Below are 22,235 nucleotides of genomic sequence, written 5' to 3'. Positions count from 1 at the left end.
GTTCGCTGTGCTCTTTGATTGTTCAGCTGAGCTTTGAGCTGACGCTGATCCAATCGCATTAGCAGTACCATCTGTAGACATGGTTATAATAATATTATTCGCAAGGAGACCAGAGGCAGAAACTTAATGAGTGAAGTAGAAGCTTGAAGCTTGATGGTTGAATTCAATCTTCAATACTTTTCCGGCTGGGCCAAGTAATATAAGCACGGAGATCATGTTATCGATAATGGAAATTGAAACGAAATTACAAAAATTATAAGAAATAGGGACAAATCAAAATGTGATTCTCTTTATTCATCCATTACCTTTTCTTGGTTCGAGCTTCGAAGCTACCTTCATATTGTCCTCGTTGAAGAAGAGTCATGAATGAACATGAGCGGTTGAACAAGTTTTTTTTTGTTTTCCATTTTCTGTGCAATTAGGAACAAAGGGGCATGTGACGAGCATTTTCATTCCGTGGAACGAGGCTCAATGTACAACATCTCAATTCTACAGGTATGAAAATGGTACTAGATAGGGATAGGGATGTAGAGAGAGAGAGAGAGAGAGAGAGAGAGAGAGAGAGTATTCTACCTAGCTAATGAGTATGTGTTCTATTTGTGTATTGTTAAAACCTACTGCCTAATTAGATACTATATTTTCTATTGTAAGTCTACCTAGTGTTACATCGGACAGTAATATAGGTCACGTTCTTGATCACATGATCAAGAAACCGACAAATCTGTGACGCCTTACACCTCCGGGTCACGTGGCATGCCCCGTTTGTATTTAATCACAGAAAAATGTTACGAAGTTTGCCGTCTAGATCATGTGGAAGTGCTCTAGGCTCTCGAGGTGGTTTATAACTAGGCGTCAAGCAGGGACTTAAAGTAATGACAATAATGCAATTCGCAACTAATAGTAGAGTATACTAAATGATTGATCTTGAGCACGAAGCTCTATACAAAGGAAATCCATCTTGATTATATAGACCTTCATACCTATAGCTAGTCAGGACCGCGCAGCGGTCCATAACGTGACTTAATCACGTTACCTTGATTTAGTCATGTGACGCGGCGTAGAAGATAGCCGTCGTAACATTGTCGGTTTCTTGATCATGTGATCAAGAACGTGACCTATATCACTGTCTGACGTAACAGAGTAATTAATAATTAATTTAATTTTTATTATATATTTATAAAAGATATTATAAAACATTAAATAATTTATAAATATAAATTATAATTGATTAAAATTAAACATAGTACTTATTTATAAAATTAACAATATAATAAGAAATTTTCTTTAAATAATATTGTGACCAAAAGGGTGTTTATAGACCAGCAATTGTATTTAACTTAGAATCTGCAGGTGAAGAGCACCTGTAGATGGGGATAGCTACTCTATATATACACAAATGAATGGCCTAGCCGCAATGGCTAGGCAAAAAGAAGTCATATTTATTCCTCCAATGATCTTACTTTACCGATAACCATTGATACCTAGTACTTGTCCGGATCTGATCCTCAGGTCACCTAAATCGCATACTAATCTCGAGTAATCGTATCATGTGTGGACATGGTTAATGTACCTGAGGTTTCTTATATAATAAGGGTGGGAGGAAAGCAGGGATTTCCGTCACAAATATATTAAAATAAAGACTAAAAAACATCAGAAGACCCCGAAGCCTAAGGCTATCCTATTATCAATTCTTTTCTTAAAAGGTTTAGTATGAATTCTAGTTATGGTTTAGTTCTGAATAACGCTTCCCCGCACAAAAGGCTGATAACTAGCCCCGCCATCAGTAAATGAAAGATAATCCCAACCATGCACCAAGAATGCTCTGGCCTCGTGAAGTTAAACACTTCAAATGGATCCAAGAGTTCTTAAGTCGCGAAATGAAATATTTCAGGAGGTAGGAACAGTCATGGCCCTTCTCGTCGCAGTGTTGACCGTAGAACAGCTCAAACCATACTGCGTTAGCCTCAGCCAATTGGCATTGAGGGACGCTGGTGACAGCAAGTCTCTAATACCATCGATAGAAAATCTCCTTGGCGCATTGGAGAAAGCATGTGAGAATGAAGCTTTCGATGAGAAACTGGCAGATTGTACGTTCCCGGAAGCTGTGACCATGGCGTTTTGATATCGACAATGACTAACGACGAGTGTGCTACCAGACGTTTTCTTCCCAATATCTCAAATCCTACGTTCAAAACGAAAATACACAGACAAATTGTCGGAGCTCACAGTGAAATGTCTTAGGCTGCTATTGGAGCAGGGATGGCGGAACTACATCGCAATAGATCTTGCCAAACAACTTTTGATCCTTTTGACGTTGATAATTGGAGGAGTGCCAGGGCAAGATCCAGTACAAGCCCCAGAGGAACTTGTTGTGGAAGCGCTGGCTGCCGTTGCAGCTTTATTTACTGACTTGGCCCGCACCCCTGAGGCTACTGTTACAATCACAGATGAAAGTACCATGCCGGCTCTTGGTCACTGCATTACATCGATACTTGATGCAATTACCGAAGGACCTTCGGCAGAGATACAGATAGAAGGTTTGAATGCTTTGAGAGCTGCATGGACTTGTATCAAAGATGTACAAGCTCATGCCAATTTCCTCCCAGGGACGGTTTCGGCACTTACAAAATGCCTCGTACCTACCACAACATCTCGAAGGTCACAGAAAACCATTGTAATGGCACTGAAAAGTCTGCAACTAGTTTTAACCACGGTATTGAGCGATTTCAGGACTCGAACTATCAGGGCAAGCAATTATACCGAGGTGGGAGTAGGAACAGATGGTCAAAATAAGATGCTCACAAAATCATGGCTTACTGCTACTACTTCTCAGATCAAACTTTCCCTGGCGAACGTCGTGAAATTACGCACACACAAGGCTAGTAGTGTCCGTATTTCATTGAATAAATTTTGCATCGTCCTCCTAGATGAATGTCATGATACGTTGGCTGATTCGACTTCCATTCTTGTGGAAACTTGTTTATCGTTACTGAATACAGGAGATACTTTTGACATAGGCAGAACATCTATTGTAGATCTGGCCACCATACATTCAAACATTGGGGAGTCGATCAAAAGAACATTTTATCACTGGGTGGACAGCTTACCACGAGTGATGCAAATGAATGATGAGACTGCCAAGGTATCCGCGCTACAACAACTTTCCGCATCATATGCATTATTGAGTACATTGAACTTGGGCTCTTCAGTGCTTGACGAAGCACTTTCCAAATCGCTACGGGACAGTCTTTCTAGTGTAATCGAGACCTCTTCACTGCCTAGGATGATGCAAGAAGCTTCCCCAGACCCTAATAGTAGGACTCTAATAGCCCTATCAGGAGAAATGATGCCATCCAGGGATTTTGCACCCATATTGATGCCCGAGGAAAGCCAGAAATCTACCAGAACCGCAATGGCAACATTTCTTAGGTCTTTGAGTGAATTGCAATCACGAACGGATATGGCCACTGAGATGCTCGAGTATGCTCGGCAAGCATCTGGACCAAGCCTACTGGCTGCTTACTGGATCTCGTCTCAACTGGTACAATTAGCTGCTTCCAAGAATGAGGAATTGGATGAATTCTTAGAGTCCACACTTCTTGCTTCTGATGACTATCAAGCCACAAACCAGGATCTTTATTCCTACTCCCTATCAGTTTTATCTAACGAAGACAACAGTTTGGATTGGCGAGTAAAAGGTGTCGCGCTGGAGGTTGTATCTAATTGGGCTAAGTGCCTCAAGGAAGGCTTTCGAGTAGAGCTCGTGGATGTACTATATCCTGTATCACAGCTTTTGGGCTCGCCCAGCGTTGAATTGAGAGAGCGCGCCACTGTTTGTCTCAATGTGCTCGCAAAGGCCTGCGGGTACCCGAGCACTAGGGAACTTATTGTGGAGAATGTTGATTATCTGGTGAACGCAATTTCATTGAGGCTGAATACATTTGACCTATCGCCCCAAGCCCCGCAGGTGCTAATAATGATGATTCGACTGACGGGGCCGTCCTTACTTCTATATCTTGATGATGTGGTATCTTCCATATTTGCCGCCTTAGACAACTTCCATGGCTACCAGGGATTGGTTGAGGGTCTATTTGCTGTACTGGGAGAGATTGTAGAGGCTGGCGCACAACCCCGCCAATTGCAACTAGCTGATGTACCGCGGGTTGGTGCTAGCGAAGCTAGGCCTCCCGTCATCACACTTGATAGTATTGTTCAGGCAATTGAAAAGCAGCAGCAAAGATTCAAAGCCGAAGAAAATATCGGACATGATGACTTCCCACGAGAGCCATGGAAAAGCGCTTCTGCACTATTGGACGAGACCGGTGAGAGTGTCGAACACAGCGAGAATGGAAATAATGAGGCAGCAGAGATACAAAAGATACCGGTAACAAAAACCTACTCCATGCTCCAGAGCATTATCCGACTCTGCCAGCATTACCTCACAAATCCATCCCCAACATTACGTACACGATTACTAGGTTTAATCAGCACATCCTCGACTGCATTACAAAGCGACGAGGAAAGATTTCTGCCACTTGTTAACGATATATGGCCTGTAGTTATAGACCGACTATATGATAAGGAAACACATGTTGCCATCGCAGCCGCAGACTCTATTGCCGCCATCTGTAGATGTGCTGGCAGTTTTCTTACCACGAGACTCGCTGTGCAATGGCCCCGCCTAATGAGCTTGGCCAGGCAGACCAAAGCTGATATGATGGCGGAGAAGTCTGGGTCCGGTAGTCGTGGGATATACTCTCAGGCCGCGCAGATGTGGGAGAGTATGGTGAAGCTCTTGACGGCTTTAGTGGAATGCACGGATATAAGTGATGAAGCATTCGATGATGTTCTAAATATTTTGGCAAGCATCATAGCAGAAAGAAGGGATGTTCGCGAAGCATTGTCCGCCGTGAATGCCGATGCTGTTTGGTTGGTATTGCAGGCTGGTGTTCGTCATGAAATGAAAACACTCCCACTTGACCGCTACCAATTCCAGTCTCCTGGCCCTTCCATAGTAGTGTAATGTAATGAATCATCTCACATTGTTTACAGTCATGGTTACAATCTCTCACAATTTTTCAAATATTGATTACATGGATTAACGGTAGAAGAGTGGAATTTGTTTTATATTAACACAAGTGAGACTTTTTGTGTGATACTAAGAAAGCGAAACCGAAAAGAACAGTAGCAGCCTGCCTTAAAAAAATCTATGGAGTGTTTTCGTGCCTGAACATGAGCCCATAGTTATTAGTTGGCATGAAGGCCTGACAGTGTTACTATCACAAAAACTTAAAAATGAAATGGAACACTCTGTGCGAGCCTGACGAAGGTCTTTGTTATCTCTCATTCAGAGTCATCATCATCGCTCTCGGCCTCGGCTAACCATTTCAAGAACTCCTCTGCTGACTTGCGGACTTTCTTGCTTACGGCAAGGTCATTGGTGTATTTCTTGCTAGCTTTGGTACCCCACTTGGTAAGGACTTCTTCGGTGAGGAGTTCCTGATCATAAAGGACCATGAGCACTTTTGATGTTTTCTCGTAGAATTCAGGGTTCTTCTGGCCGCGCAGACCGATGAACCTTTCAATCCCACCGAGAAGAGACTTTTCGTGTTTCTCAGAAGTGATCATCTGCAATATATTAGTCTTCATATACGTCAGTCAGGTTTAAGGAATGTGGGCTTACATTTTTAAGCATGCCTGCTCGCTTTGGGATTTGCTTCACGATGTTGTCATCGAAGAGCGTGAGAGCGAGGATGACAAGAGTGCGATGCTTAGCCTCAATCCCCAACTCTTTCGCCTTGCGATAGATTTCAAGATCGTCTACCTTACTGACGTCACCCTTATCCGCCGTCTGTTCTTCGATCCAGTTTGCGAGTTGGTCGTAAGTGGAATTTCCACCAGATTCTTCGTCGTCGTCCTCGTCCCCACCACCGCCACCGAGAACGAGCTTTTGCTTGAGGTCATCAGGAAGTTGTTGTTGGCGGGCCTTGATAGCCTCTGGGGACATATCGACAGCCCAGTCGTCATCTTTGACTTCGGTCGACTGTTGGAGCTCTTCTGCCTGACGGACAAGCTCATCGTCGCTTGGAGCATCAAGTGTCACTTCGCCATTGCCATTGTTGTCATTGGACCCATTTTCAGATGCATTCTCGCTTCCACTACCATTTCCGTTCTCTTTGGCCTCGCCCTTGTCTGCCTTGGCCTTACGAGCCGCCTTCTTTTCTGACTTGTCTTTCTTGCCTTTCTTCGGCTGAGTCTTCAATATGAAGCCGCTCAACTTAAGTCTTGGGTCGACCATCGAGCGCTTTCCACATGCCTTACAATCCAAGACGATATTTCCGTCTTTGAAGATCACTTCGGTTTCGGGATTCTTGCACTCTTTGCAGAGCACAAACTTGTTGATGAAACCATCTAGATAATCCTGCAATTTGCTTGCTTCATGGGCACCGTTGATGATCCAACGATCATCGGCAGGGTTAGTGTTGGTCTGAGCTCCGAGTTCGAAGCCGAAGTACTTGATGACATATGCTCCTGGGCGAGCCAAGGAATTGGCGATGCTAGTGAGATTGACGATGACGGTTTTGATTCCGTTACCCTTTCCCTCAATCTTGGACTGGATCTTCTCCATCTTGTATCTGTAAAAGTTGTCCTTGACATCGCGACGGATATTGACGGTAGCCATGATTGCTAATTGGTAGCTTGAGTTGCAAAATGGAGTTTCGTGAAAGTTAAGGCGTGCAGTTATTTATTAGATAATCTGATATTCTGAGATATAACATGCAGAAAAGTTCGACTTCCTGAAGGGGCAGAGGCGGTCGAGGTTGTTGAAATTTGCTGGGTAGTTACGGGAACATTCGAATGGTGGATGGATGATACTTAGCCGTTGCTGCTGAAGTAAGAACTACAAGGTTTCCGCGGTATGCGAAATGGTTGCAGCTCGAGAGGCGGCTGATGTCTGAGGTCGTTGGCGTTGGGTGTGAGATACATATAACGCAAATGTATCACTGTACGTGCTGATAGCTTTGGTTGAAGATTTCAAGGGAAGAAGGTCCTTGTTTGCAAAAAACCGAAATCCTGCCCGAGATTAAAATATGCAGGTAGTAGAGATTTGAGTCTGCAAATGGAGATATCCGATAAGTAGAAGAGCGAAAAGCAAAAGGACAGCTTGGTGGTGTGAGAGAGAGGCGTATGCTCTAACTTTGTTTTGACTCTAATGATTTTAGAGAGGCGGGACGGTAGAGAAGTTGGCCCTTTGTAATGTATTTATTGAGTTTAAAAGAAACTCCAATACAAGTGTTATTGTATTGTTGATGATGTTATTGTTTGATTGATTGCTTGCTTATCTGTTTGTTTGTTTGTTGTTGTTGTTTTTTATTCCGTGGGCAGGCAAAGAAAGAGGAAAGAAGATGGTTTGGTGTGGAGAAGAGAAGAGAAGCAGAGAAGGATTGAAAGAATTTGTGAATAAAAAGGTTTCGGATATTTGGTGGTGAAAAATAAGCCCTGTCAAGCAGAGGAAAGGAGTGGGGCAACAGAGGAATAACCATATCTACCGACAAACGACTACGGCAAACTTTTTCTAAGAATCTGATTGACTACTACAGCCTACATAGGTAGTACACATTGTAATATGCACTTGGTTTCGGACATTGAAATATCGAGTTATAAATGATAAATGATAACAAACAATGCATAAATCGGTCATTCGTCTATACAGTAGATGAGATGAGGCAGAAGGTTATGAATACGCACCTCCCTCAAGAGGATTCTTTATCATCCACCGTAGCATAATGCGTGATTGAACAAGAAATTGGAAAACTACACGGGCTGCCGCGTCTAAGCATACCTACCTAGGAAGGGAGGTACTAGGTATAGATAGTACTAGGTCTATGATTCATTGATAATGCTTCCATCCCGATTATCCCTAGATATTCATACCCAGATATTCATATCCATAACTCTACACCACATCCCCCTCTTCACTACATCATCATGGCTTTCAAGAATGTTGATTACTCTCTTTATCTCGTGACAGACTCTACATCTGCTATTCTTGGTAATAGAGATCTTGTTGATGTAGTAGAGGCCGCTATCCGTGGGGGTGTTACTATTGTGCAATATCGAGACAAATTCAGCGACACAGCTGCTCTCGTTACTACTGCAAGGAAATTACATACTGTCACACAAAAATACAAAGTTCCACTTCTAATCAATGATCGAATCGACGTTGCTCTTGCCATTGGGTGCGAAGGTGTACATATTGGTCAGGATGATATGGGTAGGTCCTTTGCCATGAACAACGTGATAAATATTCTCTTCTTCTCATGTCTCTAACTTTAATTTAGATCTAAAAACGGCGAGGATACTATTGGGTGAGGATGCAATTATTGGAGTAACAGTATCTAGTGTTGAGGAGGCTATGATAGCATCTGAACATGGCGCAGATTATTTGGGAATTGGCACCATGTTCGCCACACCAACGTAAGCATGCCGTGGCGATTCAATAAGCAGTTTCAGTATCGAAAAGCTATGAAGAAATCAAGTGATGCTCCTTTTACAGTATAAATCACAATACCCGACCTTGTTTTTTTTAGCACGAACAAAGTCTCTATTCGACCTTAGTCTTACGCCATTTGCTCAAGATGATAGGATCAATTCTGATGGCAGTTGAAATAGGAAAACCAACACCAAAGATATCATTGGAACTGCTGGCACGAAGGAGATTCTTCATTCTTTGCAGCAGTCAGGAAGCAAAGTCCACACTGTAGCTATAGGTGGAATTAATTCATTGAATCTGCAGCGTGTTTTGTATCAGTCAGCAGCAGAGGGAAAGCAGCTTGACGGCGTGGCTATCGTCAGTGCCATAATAACAGCACAAGACGTTGAAACGGCTGCTAGCGAGCTTGCCGAGCTTATTCGAACTCCGGCTCCATTTGCTTCAGCACATATCCCGAATGATCAGACGAAGAAAGACCCCTGCGATCTCTTATTACAGGTTCCAGGCGTCATAGGACAAGTTGCTAAGAGGACGCCCTTATCTCACAACATGACGAATCTTGTGGTACAGAACTTCGCGGCCAATGTGGCTCTGGCAATAGGTGCGTCACCTATTATGGCAAATTATGGAGAAGAGGCTCCAGGCCTTGCAAGTCTGGGAGGGGGTTTGGTCATTAACATGGGAACGGTTACCCCCGAGGGTATAGAGAATTACTCAAAGGCTCTAAAGGCGTACAACAGAGAGGGAGGTCCAGTTGTACTCGACCCAGTCGGCTGTGGGGCCACTGCTGTAAGGCGCTCGGCAGTTAAAACACTTCTAGGTGCTGGTTACTTCGATGTCATCAAAGGAAATGAGGGAGAAATCAAGACCGTGTCAGGATCATCTATTCAGCAACGAGGCGTGGACAGTGGCGCGAGCACGTCGAGTCTCACGGAGAAAGCAACAATAGTGCGTGATTTGGCATTGAGGGAGCGGAATGTGGTACTGATGACTGGAGCGGTTGATATTTTGAGTGACGGATTACGTACTTTCGCAATAAAAAATGGCCATGAAATCCTAGGTAGGATTACGGGAAGCGGCTGTGTTTTAGGTACCATCATCTCAGCAATGTTGGCTGTCAATCGTGGAGATAAGCTTCTCGCTGTATTATCAGCATTGCTTCACTATGAGATTGCAGCTGAGACAGCAGCTGTACGTGATGATGTGAGAGGTCCGGGTACTTTTGTTCCAGCGCTGATTGATGAATTATACATCTTACAGAAAGCAAACTCGGGAGGTGATTTGCGATGGCTTGAAAAGGCCAGAGTTGAAGCCATACTATAGAGATATCCTACAATAGACCACAATGCTGGAATGTGTACCTGAGTGAATTCCCAATGCTTATGCAATTGACACTTTAAAGTCACCCTACAAACCCCTTGATCCAGAAAGGGAACGTTGACGCTGTCCGATAGGCGAAAGCATTCTGGTGCCTTAGCTCCACATCCTCGGCTTACATACCCCACTACCCCAGGAAATGCAATACATACCGTCAACGAGTAGACAAAACAAAGTATCATTCTATATCGCAGAAAAATGACAGAGCATGTAGGAAGACGGCTACGTAGGTTTCGCCAGTGATCTGTAGCGCCCACATACTTACTCAACCCAGATAGGCCCGCCCTCTTGTTCGTGCCCCGTCTACTCCATGCTGCATTTCACCCCTCCGCTGACCCGTCTTCTCAAAAGTATCTGCGACGTCCAGGAGAAGTTTCGCAAAGCAATCTGGGAATATGAGAAAGTGTGCGTTTGAATCACTTTCGCAAATTATAATCTTCATCATTAACCCTCGTCCCAACCGCAGCATTGCTACAACTCAGAAGATGATAAAAGCAAGCGAAATCCTTCACATCCCCATCTATGCCACAACGCAAAACCGCGCGCGACTAGGCGAGACATGTGCTGAGCTTAGTATTCCCCATGCTGTTGAGCACGCGGACAAGACTGCTTTTAGCATGGTACGTGAACTAATAATTATCATACAAGATCATGGAAGCACAGCTTTCGTGTCAACGTCCTTATTCTATGATACGGCGAGGTATCTGTACCGTTAATGCTAACCCATGATACAAAAACCCAGTGGATCCCCTCCATCTGTCGACACTTCAACTCTGGTGCCCCAGCTGAAGTAATCATCGTGGGCATCGAATCGCACATCTGCGTCACACAAACCGCATTGGATTTGCTTGCCAATGGTCATAAAGTGAGTTTAGTTAGTGTTCGATGCATGGGGTTGCTAACGGTTGCGTAGGTATATGTATTAGCAGATGGAGTAAGTAGCTGCAATCCACAAGAGATACCTATTGCACTTGAGCGGTTGAGGGCTGCCGGTGCTATTGTGACAAGTTCGGAATCGATCATGTATGAAATCATGGGTGACGCTAGGTATGTAATATTCTCACTCTACAACACACAAGTGAAACTAATTCTTTTAGTATTCCCGAGTAAGTACCATGGCATAACCATCGTCATATAATGCGATTACTAGATTTATTAACGCCCCTTTCGTAGGTTCAGAGCAATCACTACTCTGGTGAAGGAATCTTCTGCGAGTACAAAGGATGCGATGACTGCCCTTCTTAGTAAGATGTGAAGGAATTTTTAGAGAATGCAAAATTAAGGAATAGTTTGATAACATGGTATTTTTATTTAAGTTATCTGGAGACTGCGCAGTCAAATACACGAGTAATCAATCCACATATTTGTCCTGAACACGTGCTTTCCCAATCACCTATCAGGAATCCGTGGTGGTAGCTGAAGGCTTTGGCTTGCTGGGGTTCATCCACGCAAAAGCTGAAGCACCGCCGACTGGATTTGAGGATCTTGGAATGGTTGTAATCACCTTAACGCTCTTTTGCTCCTCTGAACTTACTCTTTTTGGCTCCCAACGAAGCTGTTGTTTGTCAGTCCCATTGGGTTGATCCTTTCGCTTGAGATCGGCCATTGATCGCAAAGGCGCCGGCTCATAGGCTGCACCTGTTCTTGCGCCTGAAGATGGTCGATTTGCAGCTAGGGTTGACGGCGATGACATGGACTTTGATGGTTTTAGGACCTTCATACTTCGACCCCCCCGTACCGCCTTTTGATATCCACTTGTGGAATCGCTATTGTGGTCAGGATTTAAGGGCGTACTGCCTTGTCGCCATGAACCCCAAGTACCCATAGTCGTTTCACGCTTGGGAGTACCAATTGCATTCGTGGATTCGACATTGTTTGCATCGGCCACGCCTTGATCCGATTTGTATAACTTTTCCAAGTCTGAGGTACTGTCGTTGCCCTTGATAGAAACATCAGGCTCCGACACAGGAGCATTACTGTGAACGGGCAAGGACGATATAGTGGCAGAGCTGATTTGAGATTTTATGATACTTTGAGGTTTGGAATCTGAGTCCGCTGGCTTGACACGATCACTACGTGACCCTTTAACTACATCACCTGGGCTTGTAGGTTCAATCTTGGATCGTTGTTCACTGGGAGTAAAAGGAAGAGCCGTCGCCTTGAGTTCATTTTTTTCAGGTGGAATGTTGGCGATGCACAAATTCTTGAAAAGAAGTTCATCCTCTGGCCGAACGAATGGTACAGACAGTTTGTTACGATCATCGCCGAAGAGTGTCATAAGATTCTGCGAGAACAGTATATCTGCGTTATGCGCACGGAGGGTATCACTACCAAGAAATACGCGGATAGATCTCTTGAGATCAGAAACTGATCGTTGATTCATTCCAACTACCTCGAAATCAACTGTAAGAGTGGGCAATTGAGGACCGGGACTATTCGATCTGGAAGATGATTGTGTTATAATTGCCTCTGGGAGATAGACAGGTAGCCTGATAATGTAACGTCCTTTTGTAGGATCCTTTTGCATCTGATTTGTTAGGCCAAGCTCTTTCACAAGTGAATATTCAAGAAGGGATTTCTGCGAGCCTGTACAAACATCGGCATAGAGAAGTGCACTGTGAGAGAAATTGACCGTAAGCCAGCATCTGATAATAGAAGGTACTGATCCCAATATGAATAGACCTGGGGGAGGGTCCGGTATCTCCAACGGCGAATCGTCGTCTGGGTCACCAATCATAAAGTTGGTATCCAATCCTAGACTACTTGTGCGTCCAGAGGGAACAGAGTGCGTCGAGTGCACAGAGTGGCCAGCAGAGCTATGTCGTCCATCTGATTTATGTGATGAAGAGCGCTCTGTCATAGGATGACTGCCAAATCCACTAGTCGGGCGAATGGGACCGAATTCCCCTGATGATCTTGATGTTTGTGCCCAATGCGAGCCCTGTAGAGCGCTAACATCGAAACGTACACTGTTTGCCCTCGAAGCGCCTCTACGCACTGGTTCCTCATCATTATCTAGATGAAGACTCCCAAGTAGATTTTGCTCTTCTTCATCGTCGAAATTATCAAAAACATCCGTAGGAGAATTGTGAACGGGACCTATAATTTATTGCGTCAGTAGACTAACTAGCGTTGTGAGGGTTGTACCTGTCACAAACCATGTTGGGGAGTGCCGCTCAAAATGCCGGGAAACGGTGAGTTTGTACCCCAGACAGATTTGAGGGCGGCATCGTCCGCTTGTCGTTTCTCTAGTCTCATGAGACGGTCGGAATGATTAATTTGTACGGCTTGAACATGCTTCACATCCATCTGAACATGATATAGTTCTTCTCGAGAAGCCAGAAACTGTGAATCCATTCCAATCCTTTCCTTGTAACCCCCAGGGAAGTTTGTCTTTCGTGACTTGTGCTTGATGTCATAGGAGTAGTATGAAACGAAACTGACCAAGGAAGACTTCCGCGGCGGTAGCGTATGATTGCCCCTAGATTTATTGCAATCTAATTGTTTGAAAAGAGGTCGTTGCGGATGCCTCCCCAGTCGGCTGGAGGTATATCACGAAACGTTTGGCACCTAGGTAATATATCAAATGACGGAGAAAGTACTGGCTCTCCAGTCTTGTGCTTTACTTAATGCTAGCAAGGTAAAAAACGGCTCTATGTGAGCCTCCCCCGCGGCATCAGCCAACGACCTAGAATCTTTAATCCCGCCTACTATGGTCGATGTATGCTTAATCCCAAAGTCTCTAATGTATGAATTTGTCTAACAAAATCGGCGCTGGGAGGTGAACGAGAAATTGCTTTGTTTTGTTATGCTCAGCTGTTCTTTGGGGGTTGGGTAGTGCAAGTATCGGATGGGGAATGTAATGGCGGACTGCTGCTTCGGTGTGAGTCCAAGATCCGTTGAAGTATTTCGGGGTACGCGAAAGGCGTTGTGTAGATTGAACAGTAGGATATCGAGGGGCTTCGCAGGCTTCTACTCGTGTGTCTTTCAGCAGATAGTTTGTAGTCTGTCGTTGGTTTGCCGTTTGGGAGTTTGGAGTCGCAGTTGGGCAGGGCAGTACAAGTAGGCAGTAAGTAGGTACGATTATGATTTATGGAGTTATGATGATTGTGCCACGAACGACAGGTATGAGCTTGCCTTTAAAGATCTTTGAAATGCAATTGTTAGATGTGATTATTTTGACGTTGATTTTCCGTATAGTAGGTCTTCTAAATTATCAATCGAATAAGATGTTGGGTTGGGATTCAGTACTCCGGATGGGATGAAAGGATGTCATTGCTCTGCTGTTGGTCCTTTAAACTTAATTATGGTGACCCTGTAAAATTGCAAGGGTAAGCTGAATGACTGGTAGTGCTCACACAGTGCCCTGAAAATCCCCCCCAAAAAACGAACGCTTCAATTACTGAAGATCTTTAAAAGTACTGGATTCTCCATTGCAAATAAACTATCAATTTATTAAAACATTGCTGAAGGTTAAAAATCAATGCTTGACAACCTCAAATCGGGCTCTTGATTATCGTTTCTGCAATTTATTTTGACTAATATAAGTTTTTTTCTTTCCTACATGAAGTCTACCGGATCTTGGAGAGATCTTCAGCGCTGATGCGACCCTCAACCACCATCTACATAGATGGATGGTCCTACTTAACCTTTCCCTCTTTGTGCCTACATAGGCATCTTATAAGCCCTCTATGCATGGATATGGTATGATATTTTACTTCCGTCGTAGTCAATATTTCATTTACTAGCTTTCTGGGCAATATGCGTCTATCCTCGTCAACGACGAAATTTAGGAGCTACTGTCCACTATGATCATGTTGTTAGCAAGGTTCACATTATCTCACTGAGAATATGAATCCATCTAGAATATCTAGGTTCTCGGGGACTTCTGTCGGGAAAAGGAAAATTATACTTACATGTGGAAAAAGCCAGCTCGGATTATCGTCTGGCTCTTTATTCCACTCCTTTCCCACCAAGGGTATCACTTCGTTTAAGAGTATCTTGTATCCTTCGCTAGAGAGATGGAGCCCGTCGGTGAGAAGCATTCTCATAGCTTTATCGTCTGCAGCACATTTGGTACCAATCGTGTCGACATCAATGGTGTCATTTTGACTCATCTGTACGGCTTTATGCATCATGGCTTTCCAAAGATCGACTAATACCACGTTTCGATCCTTCCACTTGGCGGCAATTTCTCTCACTGCAGCTGCATACTTGGCTGTATTATACTGTAAGCGTGTGACAGAAGAGTAGCCCTTCTGACGGTCTTGCTCCTCAAGCTGGATCTCGTTGATAGGTGGTGGTGTCACCAGCAAGATCGTAGGACTTTGAGCTATGGAACTCCAATGACCGAGAAGGGCTTCGATGTTTTTCTTGTAATTTTCCAAAGGAACATATTGGCCCGTGGGACCTTCTGGGAGGCACGCATCATTTGCACCGAAAAGGATGAGCTTGCAGCACTGTCAGTATGAAGCGAACTAGTCTGAGGTTATCCCCGGAACCGGGAATGGCGGAGCTTTCAAATGCACCACTATAAATGGGATGAATCCTGCATGGTACATGTTGACATACCAGATAGGAAACTTTTGCAGTAGCTGGATCTGGAACAAGATGCTGCTGTATCTCAAGAGCATTATCGGTATTGTACCCGCTCAAGCCATGGTTTATAACCTGCAGTCGCCTAGAACAATCTAAATTGGGATTAGCAAAAGATTGAATGATTTGCACCAGCAAACTTACGTTCTTCAAGACCTGCAGTAAATGAGAAACCATCCCGCAGATTACTTGAAAATTGAACAATGGAATCACCCACTAGAATGAATTGGGGATATCTTTTGAGAGTCATTCCAGAGTACGTATGGTGTCGTGGAATCAAAGCTAAAGCATGAGAAGGTGTTCTTTTGCTCTCTCTCTGCAGCCGAGAAAGGTTGGGAAGTGGTTATCCGGCGAAACAATTTTTGGGAGCAGCCCACCTCGATGGGTATTCACTTATTAGTATCTACTGTCTAGCCATCCATATATGAGAAATTATATGGATAAAGATGGAGAACCACACCTCGATCGCACTGCTTGAAACTTTTACTTGATGAAAAGAGTGGATAGTTCTGGTTCGAATAGTTTGTAGAGTACGCAAGGTTGCGTATTGTGTTGTGTTGTGTGTTCTGATTCTGAGCGAGATATCTGATGTCTCTGGGTACCGGTGGCATTGCATTGCATTGCGGGGTAGTTGACAGACACCTTCAAGAAATCTCAGGCATGTAAGATCTTGCTAGTTTGACGCGATATTCGCGGCAGCCGTTAGATTGCCTACCATACTACCAGGATTCTTCTCCACAGATTGAATTGGTTAGGTCTCCTGAGCTGTATCAAATTACTATCAATGTATCAATGGTTGGTAGGTATGTATTCGCAAAGGCATTCTCTCAGCTATTCTATTAGAGAAGGTTGACTAGGAGGCAGCCAGTATGTCATAGACTCCAAGGAGATGAATAATAATAAATTATGCATTCAACAGTTTCGATATTTTCAGTCATTTACGGAGTACTAGGTACCTATATACAGTCAGGAAAGACCTCCTTTTCCTTTCGAGTTTTTACTTTATTTTATTTTTATATTTATTGTACTTTTTTTCTGGATATCATATAATGCCACTTGCCGATGACCTCACCACTATCATGAGCTAATACTAAATAATAATACTAACCATTTGAATGATTTGATAGATACGATCCGTCTCTTAAACAACGATTGCTCAAAACTCACAAGTTGTCATTTTCATACGAGTATTCGAGTCTAAATGTTCTTCTAGTCTAAAGTTCGGGGCTGAATTGGTTAGATTCCTCAATGAAATAGCACCAACCAACATGGGTTGCACGACAGATCTTTGCCTTTGTGACCGAAGAAATCGCAGATCATAAGAATGAATGCATTCGTATGTTTCACAACACCTTGTGACTAACTTTTCAAGAAGAGCTTCCAAGAATTCATGGAAACACAAGTACGAAAGTAGTCACCCCTCTTTGTTTTGATTTGTTTTGATTTGTTTGAATTTGTTTGAATTTGTTTGAATTGTTGGATTTGTTGGATGGATGGATCAAGAGTACTCCATAAGTCTTACCATTTCATCGAGGCTATCGAGGTTATCGACGATATCAACGCACCGCGAAGCTATCAAAGCGCATTAACCCGTATCATTTTCAATTTTACTCCTCCATTATCTATCCACTCCTGCTTTTGGCCTTAGTGAATCATGATCATGATGTCTTTGATTTCGACGTTTTCATTCTACTTTGCATTCGATATTCTCCGTCAGAGGGTTTCTTCGTAGAATTTCATCCTGCAGCTGCAACCTACAACAATTTGAATGCTACCTATTGACATCACATTTACGAAGCATCAACCTGCAAAGCAAACTGCAGCAGGAAAGTCCGACCGCTACGAGTACAAATGCCGCTGATAATAACTTTCAGGGTTTAACTTAGCCTCGAAAGACCCCTGTTTCTCCTCCACATGCATTAAAGATCCCGCAGTTATCCCAACTCATCTTGTAAAGTCAACTTCCAACACCAACACTCCATCTTCCTATTTGAGTTGAATCCTGAGCAAAATCTACTCATCATCAAGCAGGGCGTCGGTGACAACATTCAAAAGCCATCTTTTGTACAGCTCTAACTTTTCTTTTTCATTTCCTCTTTCAGTCCACATTCACATTTGCGTTTTCCACCTTTGCGTTTCCCACCTTTGCGTTTCCCACCTTTGCATGCGAGCCTTCCAATTTCTGTCGTGTACACTGCCGCCATTCAAGAACGTTCACCTCCTTGCGATGTGTTAGGTGACACGCCGAGCCATCTCCGATATGCCCCCTTCTGGCAAAAACCACGTTGGTGTTGATTTCACTATGTCGCCGAATATTCCACCCGAGTCGAGGGAGTCGTCAGCTCCACCCTCACCTACGGCGATGAGAACTCTCCAGAGATCGATAAGTAACCTCTCCGACGAGCGAACACCTTTGCTTCAAAGTGCTGGGCGGTCTCGCATACGTCTCGGTGGTGCCACAGAAATCAACCGCCCATATCTATCAAGTCATCACAGCTTCTCTGGCAAGTCTTAGTTTGACCGCAGATTTCCAAGCTTTTGCTTTCCTCTATACTGCTGCGAATGGAGCTAACTATATATCATCTACAGGTAGTTTTCGCGGTAGTCGACATCATAGCCGTGCCGGATCCTTGGGCCAACGTTTAGTCACTGCCTTGACCTCGGAAAGACATGGACCCAAAGATCACATGCGGGAGTCTAAAAGCATGTTGGCCACGGACGACAGAGTTTGGTATGATCAATTTACATCAACAGATTGGGTTCATGACAGTATTGCAGATGCATACCGGGTGAAGGGTCTTCGAAGTAGAAAAGATATTCGAGGTCGGATCAAGGCGTTCTTCGATGGCACGCAAGGTTGGATACTAAGCGCACTAGTTGGATTCATTACAGCCACCATAGCATATACCGTCGACGTTTCTGAGACTCCAATTTTTGATTGGAAAGATGGCTATTGTCATGACGGATTTTTTATAAGTGAAAAGGTTTGTGGCATTCCCGGCATTTTCTTTCATTATCTGACAAGACTTTTTGAACTGGCCCATTAAAGCTTGCAAGTCAGAGTTGGCTACGCCAAATAGTTCAATACATTAATTTTCCTGAAGTATTGCGGATAGGTATGCTGACCACACGTATAGAGATGCTGCCCTGATGGAAGCCACTGTGATGCTTGGAAATCTTGGTCCAATTATGTTGAAATACCATTTTTCAGTGAAGAGATCACGGAATTTTTTATTTACGTTCTCCTTGTAGTGGCTTTCGCAACGGTAGCTTGTCTTTTGACCTTGACCACTAAAACGGTTGTGCCATCAACATATCAACTGTCTACGTTGGATGAGAATCTCGGTGCTCTTAGTCGACATGATTCCCAGGCACCGGTCGATGGTAATGCCAGTCCGAAGAACACGTTGGGATCTGAGACGAATGCTCCCATGATCTATTACTCTGCTGCTGGGAGTGGAGTGGCCGAAGTTCGAGTAATACTAAGCGGTTTTGTTTTGCATGGATTTCTTGGCTTCAGGACCCTTCTCGTTAAAACGCTTGCTCTGATATTAAGTGTAGCATCTGGACTGAGTTTAGGAAAGGAGGGCCCTTTTGTACACATTGCAACTTGTGTGGGTAATATTGCATGTCGTCTGTTCTCTAAATACGATGATAACGACGGAAAACGCCGAGAAGTCTTGTCTGCGGCCGCGGCTGCGGGTGTTGCAGTAGCTTTTGGTGCTCCTATCGGCGGTGTCCTTTTTTCTTTGGAAGAAGTGGCGTACTTTTTTCCCGCTAAAACACTATTTCGAACCTTCTTCTGCTGCATCACCGCTGCACTGACGTTGAAATTTCTCAATCCTTATGGCACCAATAAGATTGTCATGTTTGAAGTTCGCTACTTGACAGACTGGGAATTCTTCGAACTTGGCGCTTTCATCATGGTGGGCGTACTTGGCGGCATAACCGGTGCAACATTCATCAAGGCATCTAGGTCCTGGGCCCAGTCTTTCAGGAAGATTGAAATTGTAAAAAAGTGGCCGCTGTTCGAGGTCATGCTGGTTGCTCTACTTACAGGTCTCGTCGGTTATTGGAACCCATATACCAAAATTCCCGTGGCTAAATTATTGCTCAACCTAGCTAGCCCTTGCGATACTGATAAGTCGGATAGCATGGGTCTTTGCCCAAATAGCATTGATGAGATTTTCCCCATCATTGGTCAATTGACTATTGCATTTTTCATAAAAGGGCTTTTGACCATAATTACATTTGGCATTGTAAGTTCGTTTTGTTTTCAGCTTGATGGTGACTACTACTGCATCTGGTCACCCATCCATACCAGGCAGTATGACCATCCACTAACACAGTGCCACAGAAAGTACCTGCAGGTATATATGTCCCGTCTATGGTTGTAGGCGGCCTACTTGGCCGAACTGTCGGCCACTTGGTACAGTGGCTCGTATTACGATTTCCTGATGCTTCCATATTTGGTAGTTGCGCTGTGCACGAGAGTGGAACATCATGTATTACTCCAGGGGTTTATGCCCTCATTGCTGCTGGTTCCACAATGTGTGGTGTCACGAGGTTGTCTGTGACCTTAGCAGTCATTCTCTTTGAACTGACGGGTAGTCTTGACTATGTTTTACCTTTTTCACTCGCTGTATTGGTCTCAAAATGGACAGCGGATTTCATGGAACCTCTCAGCATATATGTAAGGATCAAATCGTAATGAAGGAGAGAAGACGAACTAACTCATCAGGATTTATTGACGAATTTGAACGCCTACCCATTCCTCAACAACAAGCATAAACCAGTTTTTACCTCTGATCTTGCAGACATTGTCCCACGAGTTCGGAGAGAAAGAGTAATTGACATCTCCGTCTCTCCCATGATTCCTGCTAGCAGTCTGCGTCAGAAGCTTGAACTTCTGCACCAGGCGGGCGAAGTTGATGGTGGATTGCCAATCATCAGGGATGATGTTCTTGTTGGTCTGATACCAGCGCCTGATTTAGAGTTTGCTCTTGACAATCTTGATAATGAGCTAGGTACTCTGTGCCTCATGGCGTCCATTAACAACTATGATGAGTCGGATGGAGAAGAGCATGTTGATCCTACTGACTTTACGCCTTACATTGATCCTGTAAGCTACGCCTATTTGCCTTTTATCCTCGAACCACCACTGATGACAAATTGATAGGCACCGGTAGCTTTGGATATTCGTTCCCCGATGGATTTAGTATACGAATGTTTCGTCAAACTTGGCTTGAGGTATGTTTGTGTGTTGAAGGACGGTCGATATGCCGGTCTGGTAAGATCTATCCAACCTCCACACATTCAATATCTAAGAGACCTAACCATTGTGTAGACTCACAAGAAAACTTTTGTAAAGTACATGCGAGAACTGGAAGAGAGAGATGAGCATAGTTGATTTTATGGTAGTATTGTATTGTGTTTTAGCGTCAGGAATATTAATTGGGCGGCGTCTTGATCTATTTTGAAGGAGTTTGAATATCCAATACCCTGGTGTAATTCATAGAGCATTGGCATTAGCCTTGATTCCGATTTTGCAGGCCGGTCTGGGAGGCTTTGTTCGCAGAGGAAGCGAGCATAAAGTCAGTCATACATCAGACATAATCTTTATCTTTATCATCTTGAATTATCTGCTCTAAGCTCAGCCATGAGTCCTCCCTTATCTCTTCTCCTCGAGTCTTCTTGCAGCCTCTTTGTGATATATGCAGATATATCCTTGACTTTCTCCAGCGCCATGTTCGTACACTGTAACAACTCCAAGGCATCAACTGCTATACCACCCAGCTTGGCGATTTGGCAAACTTCTCCATGTCGGTTCATACTAATGGTACAGCTCCCCTCCCTCAATTGTTCTTCCAACAACGTAGTATCGAGTAGTCTAACCTGCTCTTCACCCTTTCCATAGAACGAAAATGTTACGCAGAGTGGGAAGTGTAAAAGGCTCAAGGGCACAGGCTCTCGCTCCGCTAGTGTGTAGACAGTCACCGTTTCACCCTCTGTGCTCGTATCTGGTTTTTTGAAGTGCTGTAATGCCGCTATTATAGCAATGCATGATGCATCAATGAGGTTTCCGTCATGCGACAAAATGTGAACGTCTGCGCGGACGGACCAGCATTTCTGACCAGCAATCAGACAGAGGGATTCAGTATCGAGAGCCGCAGAACGACGTAAGGTTTTCTCGAGAAGGCGAGATAGCAGTACCTCTTGTTCAGTTGGTCTGTTGGTTTCAAAAGCAGGGGAGGCCATGGGTGAGAGTTCTGTTGTAATGGTGAAGATACCATCAAAGAGACGGTCCGGAAACGGACTCGTTACTTCAGCTGTGATGTTGACCAGGACCCTAGAGGAATTTCAGTCTTGGTAACGAATTTTGACAACTCCATGGTTGAAGTAATTATTGCAGTGTGCCTTTCCGTCACGCATAGACTGGACTGGATCGTATCTCTTACCTCGTCTTTCCCAATCTCACATCTGCAACTCCATATTCATCACCAAACTCTAACTCTAGAGCTCGGAATTGATCAAAACTTCTTCCATCAATTCTCAAGTTCTCTTTGAGAGCTTTCGAAAAGAACTGCTTCTCATTAATAGAAGGCTCTACTTCTCTAGGCATTCCGAATCTCTTGTTGACGGTGAAAATGCACACTGAACTGGCATATAGCGTGGGCACCTTATTGTTCCCCAAGATTTCTTTTTGCCAACCTTGAAGGCGGTGAGATTGAATCAGCCTAGCGTAGCCTTATTCACACTCAAATGTAGG

The 22,235-nt window shown here is 44.0% G+C and overlaps 8 protein-coding genes across 8 annotated transcripts; 4 read left to right on the top strand and 4 right to left on the bottom strand.

Moving 5' to 3' along the window:
- Positions 1-1,906: 1,906 nt before the first annotated feature.
- Positions 1,907-5,023, top strand: SS1G_13565 (hypothetical protein; the record flags this gene model as incomplete). Its single annotated transcript, XM_001585276.1, has 2 exons — positions 1,907-2,087; positions 2,157-5,023. The coding sequence occupies 2 exons, from the start codon at positions 1,907-1,909 to the stop codon at positions 5,021-5,023; spliced, it is 3,048 nt and encodes a 1,015-aa protein (XP_001585326.1).
- Positions 5,024-5,343: 320 nt separating this feature from the next.
- On the bottom strand, positions 5,344-6,682 carry SS1G_13564 (hypothetical protein; the record flags this gene model as incomplete). Its single annotated transcript, XM_001585275.1, has 2 exons — positions 5,344-5,628; positions 5,684-6,682. The coding sequence occupies 2 exons, from the start codon at positions 6,680-6,682 to the stop codon at positions 5,344-5,346; spliced, it is 1,284 nt and encodes a 427-aa protein (XP_001585325.1).
- Positions 6,683-7,989: 1,307 nt separating this feature from the next.
- Positions 7,990-9,817, top strand: SS1G_13563 (hypothetical protein; the record flags this gene model as incomplete). Its single annotated transcript, XM_001585274.1, has 3 exons — positions 7,990-8,275; positions 8,343-8,478; positions 8,674-9,817. The coding sequence occupies 3 exons, from the start codon at positions 7,990-7,992 to the stop codon at positions 9,815-9,817; spliced, it is 1,566 nt and encodes a 521-aa protein (XP_001585324.1).
- Positions 9,818-10,069: 252 nt separating this feature from the next.
- On the top strand, positions 10,070-10,981 carry SS1G_13562 (hypothetical protein; the record flags this gene model as incomplete). The annotated part of the gene is made up of 5 exons (XM_001585273.1): positions 10,070-10,097; positions 10,223-10,491; positions 10,614-10,736; positions 10,785-10,918; positions 10,969-10,981. 5 exons carry the CDS (start codon positions 10,070-10,072, stop codon positions 10,979-10,981), a joined length of 567 nt encoding a protein of 188 aa, XP_001585323.1.
- A 286-nt stretch (positions 10,982-11,267) lies between these two features.
- On the bottom strand, positions 11,268-13,180 carry SS1G_13561 (hypothetical protein; the record flags this gene model as incomplete). Its single annotated transcript, XM_001585272.1, has 2 exons — positions 11,268-12,970; positions 13,078-13,180. The coding sequence occupies 2 exons, from the start codon at positions 13,178-13,180 to the stop codon at positions 11,268-11,270; spliced, it is 1,806 nt and encodes a 601-aa protein (XP_001585322.1).
- Positions 13,181-14,647: 1,467 nt separating this feature from the next.
- SS1G_13560 (hypothetical protein) lies at positions 14,648-15,716 on the bottom strand (the record flags this gene model as incomplete). Its single annotated transcript, XM_001585271.1, has 4 exons — positions 14,648-14,677; positions 14,788-15,321; positions 15,443-15,561; positions 15,611-15,716. The coding sequence occupies 4 exons, from the start codon at positions 15,714-15,716 to the stop codon at positions 14,648-14,650; spliced, it is 789 nt and encodes a 262-aa protein (XP_001585321.1).
- A 1,413-nt stretch (positions 15,717-17,129) lies between these two features.
- Positions 17,130-20,835, top strand: SS1G_13559 (hypothetical protein; the record flags this gene model as incomplete). The annotated part of the gene is made up of 8 exons (XM_001585270.1): positions 17,130-17,194; positions 17,569-17,750; positions 18,056-18,450; positions 18,604-19,725; positions 19,824-20,159; positions 20,208-20,588; positions 20,646-20,716; positions 20,814-20,835. The coding sequence occupies 8 exons, from the start codon at positions 17,130-17,132 to the stop codon at positions 20,833-20,835; spliced, it is 2,574 nt and encodes an 857-aa protein (XP_001585320.1).
- Positions 20,836-21,094: 259 nt separating this feature from the next.
- SS1G_13558 (hypothetical protein) lies at positions 21,095-21,724 on the bottom strand (the record flags this gene model as incomplete). The annotated part of the gene is made up of 1 exon (XM_001585269.1): positions 21,095-21,724. The coding sequence occupies one exon, from the start codon at positions 21,722-21,724 to the stop codon at positions 21,095-21,097; it is 630 nt and encodes a 209-aa protein (XP_001585319.1).
- Positions 21,725-22,235: the final 511 nt, after the last annotated feature.

This window comes from Sclerotinia sclerotiorum, genomic scaffold (assembly GCF_000146945.2).
Source record: "Sclerotinia sclerotiorum 1980 UF-70 scaffold_26 genomic scaffold, whole genome shotgun sequence".
NCBI lineage: Eukaryota > Fungi > Ascomycota > Leotiomycetes > Helotiales > Sclerotiniaceae > Sclerotinia > Sclerotinia sclerotiorum.
Note: the sequence above shows the minus strand (reverse complement) of the source record. Positions and strands in the feature narration are given on the sequence as shown.